The 13,510-nt window shown below is 43.1% G+C and overlaps 1 protein-coding gene and 1 long non-coding RNA gene across 2 annotated transcripts in view; one reads left to right on the top strand and one right to left on the bottom strand.

Annotated features, from left to right (window-relative positions):
* ITGA1 (integrin subunit alpha 1) overlaps positions 1 to 13,510 on the bottom strand; it is a 249,680-nt gene that overhangs the window by 115,163 nt on the left and 121,007 nt on the right. Inside the window, exons 8-9 of the mRNA XM_073583398.1 lie at positions 12,876 to 13,026; positions 10,784 to 10,949 (exon numbers count right to left, since the gene is read on the bottom strand). Coding sequence (XP_073439499.1) covers positions 10,784 to 10,949; positions 12,876 to 13,026 — 317 coding nt within the window. The remainder of the gene's footprint in view (positions 1 to 10,783; positions 10,950 to 12,875; positions 13,027 to 13,510) is intronic.
* The window catches only part of LOC141096682 (uncharacterized), a 29,763-nt gene that overhangs the window by 1,616 nt on the left and 14,637 nt on the right, over positions 1 to 13,510 (top strand). The window lies entirely within an intron of this gene.

Raw genomic sequence — 13,510 nt, forward strand, 5'->3', positions numbered from 1 at the left:
ACCCTGTGGACTTAGGCTGGTTTCACATTAGCGCTTTTTAAGCGCACGCACGGCCGGGGGTGGCTCCGCCCCCGAGCCGGCTCTCTGCCAGGCGTGCCCGCCCCTTGCTTGTAGCGCCGCCTCCTAGCGCACAGCGGCGCCTGCGATCGGCGCACCCTATCTTTAGCATAGGGTGCGCAGATCGTGCGCAGGCCGTGCGCTAGTTGCGCTTTGACCTGCGCTGCGCACTTTTGACGGTGCGCCGTGCGCGCCAAAATCGAACTTTTCGGATTTTGGCGCGCACGGCGCACCGTCAAAAGTGCGCAGCGCAGGTCAAAGCGCAACTAGCGCACGGCCTGCGCACGATCTGCGCACCCTATGCTAAAGATAGGGTGCGCCGATCGCAGGCGCCGCTGTGCGCTAGGAGGCGGCGCTACAAGCAAGGGGCGGGCACGCCTGGCAGAGAGCCGGCTCGGGGGCGGAGCCACCCCCGGCCGTGCGTGCGCTTAAAAAGCGCTAATGTGAAACCAGCCTTAGACAGATACAAGTGCTTCTCATTAAATTGGAATGTCATCAAAAAGTTCATTTATTTCAGTTCTTCAATACAAAAAGTGAAACTCATATATTATATACTGTAGAGTCATTACAGAGTGATCTATTTCAGGTGTTTATTTCTGTTAATGTTGATGATTATGGCTTACAGCCAATGAAAAACCAAAAGTCATTATCTCAGTAAATTAGAATACTTTATAACACCATCTTGAAAAAATGATTTTAACCCTTTCCCGACATTTGACATACTATCCAGTCCACGGTACCCGGGCCCCTATGACAGGGGAAGGGATAGTACGTCATAGCGATCAGAGGGCCCTCCCGTGGGGAGCGCCGCTGATCGCGGCCGGGTGTCAGCTGATTATCACAGCTGACACCCGGCACTATGTGTCAGGGGCAGTCATGGACCGCCCCCAGCACGTTAACCCCTGGCACACTGCAATCAAACACGATCGCAGTGTACCGGGGGTTTAGCGAAGCATCGGCAGGGAGGGGGCTCCCTCCGTGCTACCCTGAGACCCCCACAGCAGCGCAATGTGCAGGTCCCAGGATCCAATATGGTGGAAGGGACATTCAGGGGCCTGCAGCGAGCCGGCTTCCTCACTGTCTGCAAAGCGCAGGCATGAGGAAGCCTTGTGAAGCGCCTGTGACTAGAGTTGAGCGACTTTGGTCGGATCGGGTTTCATGAAACAAAATTTGTTTCAGATGAAACTGGTCCAACTAGGGCAAAAAAAGTCGGAGTTTCGTCCGAAACCCGACCCCGATGCAAGTCAATGGGAAATAAAAGTAGGCATTGAATGGATGAATAAAATAAAAAGCGTCTTTTAGCGTTTGACAGCTGCCAAACATAAAAACCCACTATAAATAGTAAATCAAGCCCCCCTTTATCACCCCCTTAGTTAGGGAAAAATAATAAATTAAAAAAATGTATTTATTTCTATTTTCCCATTAGGGTTAGGGTTAGGGCTGAGATTAGGGTTAGGGGTGTGTTGGGGTTAGGGTTGGAGTTAGAATTGGGGGGTTTCCACTGTTTGGGCACATCAGGTGCTCTCCAAATGCAACATGGCATCTGATCTCAATTCCAGCCAATTCTTTCGAGCCCCGACGTGTGCCCATACAGTAGTTTTCTCCCACATATGGGGTATCCGTATACTCAGGACAAATTGGACAACAACGTTTAGGGTCCAATTTCTCCTGTTACCCTTGGGAAATAAAAAAATTGGGGACTAAAACATCATGCTTGTGGAAAAAATATGATTTTTTTTTATTTTCACGCCCGGGCGTTATAAATTTCTATGAAGCACTGGGGGGTCAAAGTGCTCACTACACATCTAGATAAGTTCCTTAGGGGGTCTAGTTTCCAAAATGGGGTCACTTGTGGGGGGTTTCCACTGTTTAGGTACATCAGGGGCTCTCCAAAGGCAACATGACACCCGCAGACCATTCCATCAAAGTCTCCATTCCAAAGCGTCACTACTTCACTTCCGAGCCCCGACGTGTGCCCATACAGTAGTTTTCTCCCACATATGGGGTATCAGTGTACTCAGGACAAATTGGACAACAACTTTTCGGGTCCAATTTCTCCTGTTACCCTTGGGAAAATAAAAAAATTGGGGACTAAAAGATCATGTTTGTGGAAAAAATATGATTTTTTTATTTTCATGCCCGGTGTTATAAACTTCTGTGAAGCACTAGGGGGTTCAAAGTGCTCACCACACATCTAGGTAAGTTCCTTGGGGGGTCTAGTTTGCAAAATGGTGTCATTTGTGGGGGGTTTCCACTGTTTAGGCACATTAGCGGCTTTCCAAACGCGGCATGGCGTCCAATCCCAATTCCAGCCAAAAAAGTCAAATGGCGATGCCTCCCTTCCGAGCTCTGCCATGCGCCCAAATAGTGGTTTACCCCCACTTGTGGGGTATCAGCATACTCAGAACAAATTGCACAATAACTTTTAGGGTCCTGTTACCCTTGGGAAAATAAAAATTGGGGGTGAAAAGATCATTTTTTTGGAAAAAAAATGATTTTTTTATTTTTACGGCTCTACATTATAAACTTCTGTGAAGCCCTTGTGGGTTCAAAGTTCTCACCACATATCTAGATAAGTTCCTTGGGGGGTCTAGTTTCCAAAATGGGGTCACTTGTGGGGGGTTTACACTGTTTAGGTACATCAGGGGCTCTCCAAACATGACATGGCGTCCGATCTGAATTCCAGGAAATTTTGCATTGAAAAAGTCAAACGGCACTCCTTCCCTTCTGAGCTCTGCCATGAGCCGAAAAAGTGGTTGCCCCCCACATATCAGGTATCAGCGTACTCAGAAGAAATTGCACAATAACTTTTGCAGTTCAATTTCTCCTATTACCCTTGGTAAAATAAAAAAAATTGGACCTGAAGTAATTTTTTTGTGAAAAAAAGTTAAATGTTCATTTTTTTTAAACATTAAAAAAAATACTGTGAAACACCTGAAGGGTTAATAAACTTCTTGAATATGGTTTTGAGCACCTTGAGGGGTGTAGTTTTTAGAATGGTGTCACTTTTTGGTATTTTCCATCATATAGACCCCTCAAAGTGATTTAAAAAGTGATGTGGTCTGTAAAAATAAAATGGTGTTGCAAAAATGAGAAATCGCTGGTCAACTTTTAACCCTTATAACTTCCTAACAAAAAAACATTTTGGTTCCAAAATTGTGCTGATGTAAAGTAAGCATGTGGGAAATGTTACTTATTACATTTTTTGTGTGCCATATGTCTGTGATTTAAGCGCATAAAAATTCAAAGTTGGAAAATTGCGAAATTTTCAACATTTTCACCAAATTTCCATTTTTATCACAAATAAACCCAAGTTATTTGAATGACATTTTACCAATACCATGAAGTACAATATGTCACGAGAAAACATTGTCAGAATCAGTGGGATCCATGGAAGCATTTCAGAGTTATTACCTCATAAAGGGACAGTGGTCAGAATTTTAAAAATTGGCCCGGTCATGAATGTGCAAACCATCCTTGGGGGTAAAGGGGTTAAAATCTGAAATGTTGGCCTACTGAAATGTTTACTCAGTAAATGCACTCAATACTTGGTCGGGGCTCCTTTGGCATCAATTACTGCATCAATGCGGCGTGGCATGGAGGCGATCAGCCTGTGGCACTACTGAGGTGTTATGGAAGCCCAGGTTGCTTTCATAGCTGCCTTCAGCTCGTCTGCATTGTTGGGTCTGGTGTCTCTCATCTTCCTCTTGACAATATTCCATAGATTCTCTATGGGGTTAAGGTCAGTCGAGTTTGCTGGCCAATCAAGCACAGTCATACTCTTGTTTTTAAACCAGGTATTGGTACTTTGGCAGTGTGGACAGGTGCCAAGTCCTGCTGAAGAATGAAATTTCCATCTCTAAAAAGCATGTCGGCAGAAGGAAGCATGAAGTGCTCTAAAATTTCCTGGTAGATGGCTGCACTGACTTTGGTCTTGATAAAACACAGTGGATCTACACCAGCAGATGACATGGCTCCCCAAACCAACACTGATTGTGGAAACTTCACACTAGACCACTAGCAGCTTGGATTGTGGCCTCTCCACTCTTCCTCCAGACTCTGGGACCTTGATTTCCAAATGAAATGAAACATTTCTTTCATCTGAAAACAACACCTTGGACCACTGATCAACTGCCCAGTTCTTTTTCTCCTTGGCCCAGGTAAGATGCTTCTGGCGTTGTCTCTTGGTCATGAGTGGCTTGACACAAGGAATGCGACACTTGTATGGATACATCTGTGTGTGGTGGATCCTGAAGCAATGACTCCAGCTGCAGTCCACTCCCCCAAATTTTTGAATGGCCTTTTCTTAACAATCCTTTCAAGGCTGCAGTTATCCTGGTTGCTTGTGCACCTTTTTCTACAATACTATTTCTTTCCACTCAACTTTCCATTAATCCCTTTCTGCCATTAGATGTACTATTCCATCCATGTGACCTGGGACTTAATTACTATGGAAAGAATAATGCGTCATATGCGATCAGCCACGCTAACGGGGAGAGCGCCGCTGATCGCGGCCAGGTGTCAGCTTATTATCACGGACCGCTCCCACCACTTTAACTCCTGGAATGCTGCGATCATGCAGGCAAAGGGGCTGTCAGCTGTGACAGCCACTCTGCCATTGGATCGGAGACCCCACGGCATGACATGGTGTCCCGATCGCTGCCATGGAGACCCGGTGTTGTCACAATGACATCCGGGTCGCCACTGCTGAGAGACTTCCTATCATGCTCAGTGATTACCAGGAAGTCTCTCAGGGGCTCTCCAAACATGACATGGCATCCGATCATCTCAATTCCAGCCAATTTTGCATTGAAAAGTCAATTCTGAGCTCTGCCATGCGCCGAAACAGTAGTTTACGTGCATATATGGAGTATGAGCGTATGCAGGACAAATTGTGCAACAACTTTTGGGGTCCAATTTCTCCTGTTACCCTTGGTAAAATAAACAAATTGGACCTGAATTTAACATTTTTGTGAAAAAAGTTAAATGTTCTTTTTTTTAATCATTCCAAAAATTCCTGTGAAGCACCTGAAGGGTTAATAAACTTCTTGAATGTGTTTTTGAGCACCTTCAGGGGTGGAGTTTTTAGAATGGTGTCACTTTTGGTCATTTTCTATCATACAGACCTCTCAAAGTGACTTTGAATGCGATGTGGTCCCTAAAAAAAAAATGGTGTTGTAAAAATGAGAAATTGTTGGTCAACTTTTAACCCTTATAAAAAATTTGTGTTCCAAAATTTTGCTGATGTAAAGTAAACATGTGGGAAATGTGATTTATTAACTATTTTGTGTCACATATTTCTCTGTTTTAGAGGCATGAAAATTCAAAGCTGGAAAATTGTGAAATTTTCAAAATTTTCACCAAATTCTGTTTTTTTTTCACAAATAAACGCAAGTCATATCAAATAAAAAATTATGACTAACATGAAGTACAATATGTCACGAAAAAACAAAGTCAGAATCACCGGGATCCATGGAAGCATTCCAGAGTCATTACCTCATAAAGGGACAGTGGTCAGAATTGTAAAAATTGGCCTGGTCATTAACATGCAAACCACCCTTGGGGGTAAAGGGGTTAATACACTTGGATACAGCACTCTGAACAGCCAGCTTCTTTAGCAATGACCTTTTGTTGCTTACCCTTCTTGTGGAGTGAGTCAATGACTGCCTTCTGGACATATGTGAAGTCAGCAGTCTTCCCCATGATTGTGGAGCCTAATGAAACAAACTAAGGGAACTTTTTAAAAAGTTAGGAAGCCTTTGCAGGTGTTTTTTGTTAATTATTCTAATTTACTGAGATTATAACTTTTGGGTTTTCATTGGCTGTAAGCCATAATCACCAACATTAACAGAAATAAACACTTGAAATAGATCACTCTGTCTGTAATGACTCTATATATTATATGAGTTTCACTTTTTGTATTGAAGTACGGAAATAAATGAACTTTTTGATGATATTCTAATTTTGTGAGAAGCACTTTTAGATACAGTAGATGGATACGATAGATAGATAGATAGATTGATCTATAGATAGATGATATGTAAGGATGTGGACTGTCTTACCATAATCCCTATTCAATATGTTTTGGTAATGTGTATAATAGTGGGGCAGTTGCTGAAATCCCATGATAATGTGTAAGGATAAGTGTTTGTAGATAAAAGGAAGCAATGATTATTAGTAATATACGGTAGGCGATAAGGAATAGTTAATGTTATGCACAGGCTCACAAATGGGAGGAGAATAGTGTTAATAATAATAATTATAATAATTTTATTTCTGTAGCACCAACATATGTCTGTTACTTGAGGGAAAGACTATAACCTATTCTGCCCTATCCTACATGCTCCACTGTCAGGCTGTGTGCCCACATTGTGCTTTTTAAGCGTTTTTCCCGCTTTTTTTCCCGCAGCGGAAATGCTTAAAAAACGCTATCAAAACGCATCCCATGCAATCCTATGGGATTGCGCAGTTGTGCCCATGCTGCGGATTTTACCGCTGCGGAATCGCATAGCAGTAAAATCCTCAGCATGTTCATTATTTCTGCGGAATTGTGGTGATTCCGCTTCCATAGGATTGAATTGAGCACTCACTTTACACTAAAAACGCTTGCAAAATGCTTGTGTTTTGTGGGAAAACGCATGCGAATTCCGCATGCGTTTTTACCTGCAGGAAGGGACTTGCGGAAATGCTGCAGACATTTCCGCATTTTTGCAACGTGGGCACATAGCCTCATGATTGTGAACTGTTCAGCAAAAGTTTGACAGTTGAAAATCACTTGGTGTCCCCTGGATGGTGTGTGGCTGTTCCTAAAAATGAGAACCTGGAGTCAGCGGAGGCCTATGGGCCACAAGTGAGCGTGATGCACCACACACCTAATGGCACACTGGCAATGGGACATAATTTTCTTGTAGGGTGCCAGAGCGTGCAGGAGCTACAGCTCACCCACAACTACATAGCGCGCTTGCTTGTACTTTACATTTGGATGGATCCATTCATCAACCAAGCTTAAAAGATATGGGGAAAGATGCAGCCAAAAGATGGTGCTGAGCTCCAATGGCAAGATGGCGGTAAGAGGCGTGAAATTGCAAGAAGGACTTGCCCATCATATGAGAAGTGCACAAAAGTCCATCCAGCCCAAGGAGGGACTTGTCCAGTGAGACCAGTCCATGGTGAGCAGTATCCACCCACAACGGGTATGAAGAAAGAAGAAACCAAACCACGCCTGTCGCAGTCAGTCAAATGATAATGAGTGGAGCTGCAGGAAGTTACCCTACCCAGGTATGGTCAATGTACAGAAGAGGAGCTCCTCATGCCGAACAGATCAGTGCTATTACTGAAAGAGATGACAACAGAGAACATGCAGCACTCCAGCGTGTCTTTTCGTGGCAGCATTGGCGGTATGGAATGTAAAAAGCGGGAGGCCCTTGCAGAACAGCGGCCAGGTGGCCACTGGGGAATAGGTTCTTTGGCGTAAGACCCCAAGGACATGATTCTCCCTGACCAGCTACAATATTTCCTGAAAGGTCCGGAGGTGGTGGGTGGCCGAGGAGCACTAGCAGCTGTGCTATCAAAGACGCTTGGCCAAGCCGGATGGTCTCACCTAGTTGATGGACCAAAAGCAGTGAGTCTGCATAAAGCCCCTATGTCCACCCCACTACCCAAGATGTATGTGGAGAAGACTTCAGGCCCCAGAAAGGAAAACGCAGAGGGAGAGGAAAATCTTGGCTGAGTTTTGCTTTTTTGGGAAGAGGTCTATGGCCGGCCTAGTCCATCACTTCAACCCAACCCGGGGTAACCCATTTATAAAGGAGGCCGGCATCGGGGACAAGGTCTACTTCAACACGGGATCAGTCCAGTATCACCGCCTGTTCCATCAAGAAGCGGAGGCCCAGAAAGTTGCACGTGGCAGCCGCCCTCCCTATCAATGAGGACTCCATTAGGCCACAGTGTCTGAAGTAGTTTGAGGCTCCATTAAAACTCCCCAGCCCTATACCTCCTGGAGAAAGAGCCCGGAGGGCCAGTGGAGGTTCCTCATCCAGCGATTCTACAGGCACAACTATAATTATCTGTCAGGGCCAGGGAGTAGCCACCTAAGTTGGCAATACGAGGCATGAGAGGCCTGGGTATGAACACGGTCGAAAGTGGAGATGTTGCTCAAGAAAGAAAAAAAAGAGCTTCAGTTCTGCTTGTTGCACTGAAAAGGAACCACCGAGGAACTGTTCCGCTTTCCTGAGGGCAGGAGGCCCTAAAGAGTGATGAGGATCTCAGTGCTGACCAGGACTGCCAGGGGAGTTTTGTACTTTCACCCTCCCAGTTTGTTTTTTCACACATTTGTGCATTCTTCTGCTAGATTAAGGGACTCTGAACTCTCAAAGGGTATGAGACCTTTTTTGTCCCTATGTACTGTGCTACTTAAAGGTACTGTTGGAAGCAAAAGAGGAGAAAATGGATGACCTGATGATTCGCCAGGTCAGGACTATATGGGCCTTATCCCTCAATGGACCATATGAACTGTGCTCATGGACTTATGAATACAGATGGGCAGACACCTGTATGTTCAGGTCCAGCGGGTTTGGACAAACAGTTACAAAATGTTCGGGTTGGGTACCAGAACAGTACCTGGACCCCATTCACTTGAATGAGGGGCTCGAACATCCAGTGTTTGCCACGCTGTCATGCGCATCATAGTGAGGCAAACACTGTTTTTGACTGGCTGTAAAATCATCACCACCGGCAAACTTCTGCGGTTCACACGCTGTCAAAAGACAGCGTGAGCACGCATCTGTGATCGGAGGTATGAAATTTACCTCTGGTCACTGGTGTCAGCTGATGGGACTACTGCTTCCATCAACCGATACCTCCTGCAGCTAATAACAGCAAGAGCAGGTGGCGACTGATGGAAGTATTCATCAGCCGCCCCTGCGCTATAAATAAATAATTAAAAAAAAAATGGCGTGGGTTCCCATGTATTATCGATAAGCAGTCAGGCAAAACTCACAACTGGGGGCTGCAACCTTCAGTTTTCAGATTCAGCACGGATGGTTATCAACAATACAGGGGTCCGCACTCTGATATTCCCAGACTGGTAGGGGTCATGGATATTGGCCCCTCACAGCCTAAAAAAGCAGCCCTCAGGTGCCCAGGAAAGGCGCATCTATTAAATGCGCCAATTCTGGCGCTTTGCCCTGTAGCTGTGGCAAGTGGGGTTCATATTTGTGAGGTTGACGTCACCTTTGTATTGTCCGGTGACATCAAGACCACGGTTTAGTAATGGAGAGGCGTCTATAAGATGCTTATTCATTACTAATCCCATAGTTATATTGTAAATAAACACACAGCCAGATTAAAGTCCTTTATTTGAAATAAAGTAAAACACACTTTTACTTTTTTAACACCGCCATATGCATATGTGTAATGTGAACAGTCGCACACGAATACATCGCTCGGGCATATTACAGATAAATAGATTATAGGTTGCTGAAAACATTATTTATAATGATGACTGTATGGATCACACTGCTGGTTCCAGAGTATTATACTGTATTATTATAAGAATAACAACCTATTTGGACGGGGCGGAGAAATTAGGTCCAGACCAGGTGTATAGTAACAGTGCACATTTCTTATTATGAAATTCACTATTTGTAAAAAATTCCTTTATTTCTCATCTGAGTATGAACTTCCCAGGACCTTCACCCCTCTCCTTCCTGCAGAGAAATCTTCCCAATTACTACACAAGCCCCGGGAGAGCTGCATAGAATAAAGCCATAGGCAAATCTTTCTTCTAACGGCACTCTAGATATTATGAAATATTAGGAAATACATTATGGGCCCGATTCATCATTTGCATTTTTTTTAAAATCACTTTTCTTTTTTGACTTGTGGGTTTTTTGCGTCAAATTTCTCAAAATGGTTCATGTGATTCTTGCATTTTGCGCACAGCCCAAAATTGTTATTTTTGTGTCATTAACTGGTTTTGCAATGTGTAAATGGGAAAAGTTGCACGCTTTGCAAATGTCACAAAAAAGTGCCAAATAAATGAGGTGGGGTGACTGGAGTCAAGTTGCACTAAATTCTGTGACTTTTTTTTTTTTTTTTAAAAATCACGTTTCTTGAATTTGTATAAACCATCGGAAAAAGTCACATTGAAGTAAAAAAAGATTGGGCACTATCTTGTTTTTTCCTTAATTCATGTTTTGCAATTTTTCTTACCATCACTTTTCTTTTTTGTCATGAGGTATTCGCTGACGTTTATTATACCAAATTTATCAAAATGGTGCATACGACTCATGAATTTGGCGCACAGTTAAGAAAGTTTTTTTCTTACCATTAACCATTTTTCCGACTTTTTGAGCACAAAAGTTTCATCTTTTTAAAATGTTGCAAAAGACGCGAAGTTTGAAGACCATGGATAGAAATATAACAGGGGGGACTGTGATAGAGTTGCGAGAAATTGTGCAAATTTTTTAAAAGTTGCAATTGATGGATCAGGCGAAAACACCTAGACTAGCTAAATTCTAATCACAAAGCAGAAAACAAAAAAAAAGACTTAAAAATGCACAAACAGAATAATGAATTGGGTACAAACCAAAAAAGTAGCGATGCACACAAAACTAGGCACAAAACAGGAGCAAAGGCAATAATGAATCAGGCCTAAATGTCAGTAAATGTCAGTGGTTAATAGGTCAGGATTATAGTTATAGGAGTATGTACCACCTAATATTACCTTCTAGGGCAAATATCCTTTCTCCCAATGATTCCACAATGGTTGACAAAGCCAATTCTTCCGAGACGTTAAAGAAGTGTTTTTCTTTTGGCTCGCTTGCAATAGAAAGTATCTCATTGACAAGATTCAATGTGCTTATGTTACCTCTGTTGTAGCTTCCAAGAATCTAAAATGATAAATAAATGTAAATTAAAAATCTCATTATATAAGTTAAGCATACATATCCCTATATGTAGTGGTGTAACTATAGTCCTATGGGCCCTAGTGCAAAATTTCAACCGTGGCCCCCACCAGCAGGTTGGTTAGATATGTGAACCCCTGTAAATTAATGTCCTCTGTCCTGTAATAATGTCCCTTGTCATGGCCCCCATCCTTTAATAATGTCCCCCATGCAGTAATAATATCTCCTGTCCTGTAATAATGTCCTTCGTCCTGGCCCCCATCCTGTAATAATATCTCCTGTCCTGTAATAATGTCCTTCGTCCTGGCCCCCATCCTGTAATAATGTCCCCCATATTGTAATAATATCTCTTTTCCTGTTATAATGTCCCTTGTCCTGTAATAATATCTCTTGCCCTGTAATAATGTCCCTTGTCCTAGCCCCCATTCGGGAATAATGTCCCCCATCCGGTAATAATGTCTCCTGTCCTGTGATAATGTCCCTCGCCCTGGACCCTTTACTAAAAAATGTCTCCGATCCTAACCCCCATCCTTTAATAATGGCCCCCATCCAGTAATAATAGTCCTTATCCTGGCCCCATTTTGTAAAAATGTCCTCTTTACTGTACCTCATCCTTTAATAATAGCCCCCATCATGGGTCCCTTCCTATAATAATGCCCCCTGCTGTGGACCTTTTCTGTAATTATGTCACCCATCCAGTGCTCTATCCCTTATTATTGGTCCCTGTTCTGGGCCCTTTCTTGTAATAATGTTCCCTGCTCTGGCATTCTCCTCACACACATTTAACCACAAAAAAATTGATTCTTCTTGCCTTTCCTCACTCCCATGGCGAGTAGCGCCTTCTTCCTCCTCTAAATGGTGGTTGATAGTGGGCAGTGACATCATGTGCCGTCCGTGATGGGCACGCCGATGTCAGCTGTCAGCTTTTGATAGGCTGGCAGTCACTAAACCTTTTGTGGTCCAAGGAGCTGGTGGGTCTCTGCAACCCAATACATTTCACAGATGCCCAGCAGCTGGCATCGGAGGTTGCAACCTCTGCAGCTGTGATCGTTATACCCCTGCTTATATGTTTTTATTCTACATCCTATTCACTAATCCATCACTTATTACATAATACATAACATATTCAGCACTGAATATGTGAATGTCATACAGAACCTAAAAAAAGAAAATATTATACAGTGCTGTCGAATGCCATTGACCGGTCATCCTATGTGAACTGGAGCCAGAAAATTGCGATGGAGTGGAGACTCTGCACCAAATATGGACCTTAGATGGTATAGGCATTGAGACGACCATATTTAACGCCATATTATCTCTCAATTACATAGTCAGACACAGATAAACTATGGACATGTGGACTGATGTTAAATCTGAAATACACTCACTAATGTTTATCTTAATTATGGGTTGGGATGTATCATGGCTCAGAGCTGTAAGGAGCGGTAAAACTTACTCAGCGCCCTGAGGTGTCTGTACTGCTCCTTCAATGATATTTATCACTAAGGTGGTATATAGCGGCGCCATATGACAGCTGAAAGTCACGCCGTTCACAGGTAGCTGCGGAGTGCAAACTTCAGGGTGGAAAGAGTGAGGCCGGATCGGGGATCTCAGCCACGCCTCAATGGGTGTGCTATTGGCAGACGGGGCAAGACTGGTCCTCCGGCAAGGCATGCCTTTGGCTATGTGGCAAATGAAGTTTGAAAAAGGTGAGTATCACTAAATCTTGTAAACTCTCCCCACACAATGGGGTCGACTGCAATCAGCCTAAAAAGACAGATGCAGCCATATAATTAGTTTATAGATTATCTAGCTGTCAATACCATTTTAGACCAATATTTTGGTAGAAAAACATGGACGCTTTTAGTGTGCATAGCCATATAGTTTAGTAGGCCATTATAAAATACTTACAGCAATGGCGTAAGTTTCAATTCCATCACGTTCGCATTCATCAGTCACATTTTTCAAGAGAAAACCATCATGAGATTCTCCATCTGTCACAACCACCATGACTTTCTTTACTCCTCTCCGAGCGCCTCTTTCTTCAGAAAATGCTTCTTTTCTGAAATATCCAACAAATGTCGGGTATTAGTGTGTGATCATGTCAGTAAGTTCAGGACTCGCAAGTGTTCTGGGTATGGAGAGACCGAGGTAGAAGCAGGAGGAGAACAATACAGGTACAGAATGTAAAAGCACATTTAACTTCTGCCTGACACGACGATTTTCCATTTTTGCGCTTTCATTTTTTCCTCCCCTTCTTCCAAGAGCCATTACTTTTTTATTTTTCTGTCCATATAGATGTCTGAGAGCTTGGTTTGGTGCAGGATGAGTTGTAGTTATAATTGGCTTTATTAATTTTACTATACAATGAAAACGGGAAATAAAATTCATGTGTAGTAATTCTTTGGTTTTGTTTGCTTTCATGTCATTTATTGTTTGGTAAAAAGGACTTGTCAGCGTGATTCTCCAGGAATGTGTTATTACAGCGATGTCAAACTTGTATACAGTACTTTTTCTTTATTAGTAAAAAGAAAAATTTTTGCTTG

The sequence above is a fragment of the Dendrobates tinctorius genome, unplaced genomic scaffold, assembly GCF_039654945.1.
Source record: "Dendrobates tinctorius isolate UK_male_01 unplaced genomic scaffold, ASM3965494v1 ptg000078l, whole genome shotgun sequence".
In the NCBI taxonomy this organism is placed as follows: Eukaryota; Metazoa; Chordata; class Amphibia; order Anura; family Dendrobatidae; genus Dendrobates; species Dendrobates tinctorius.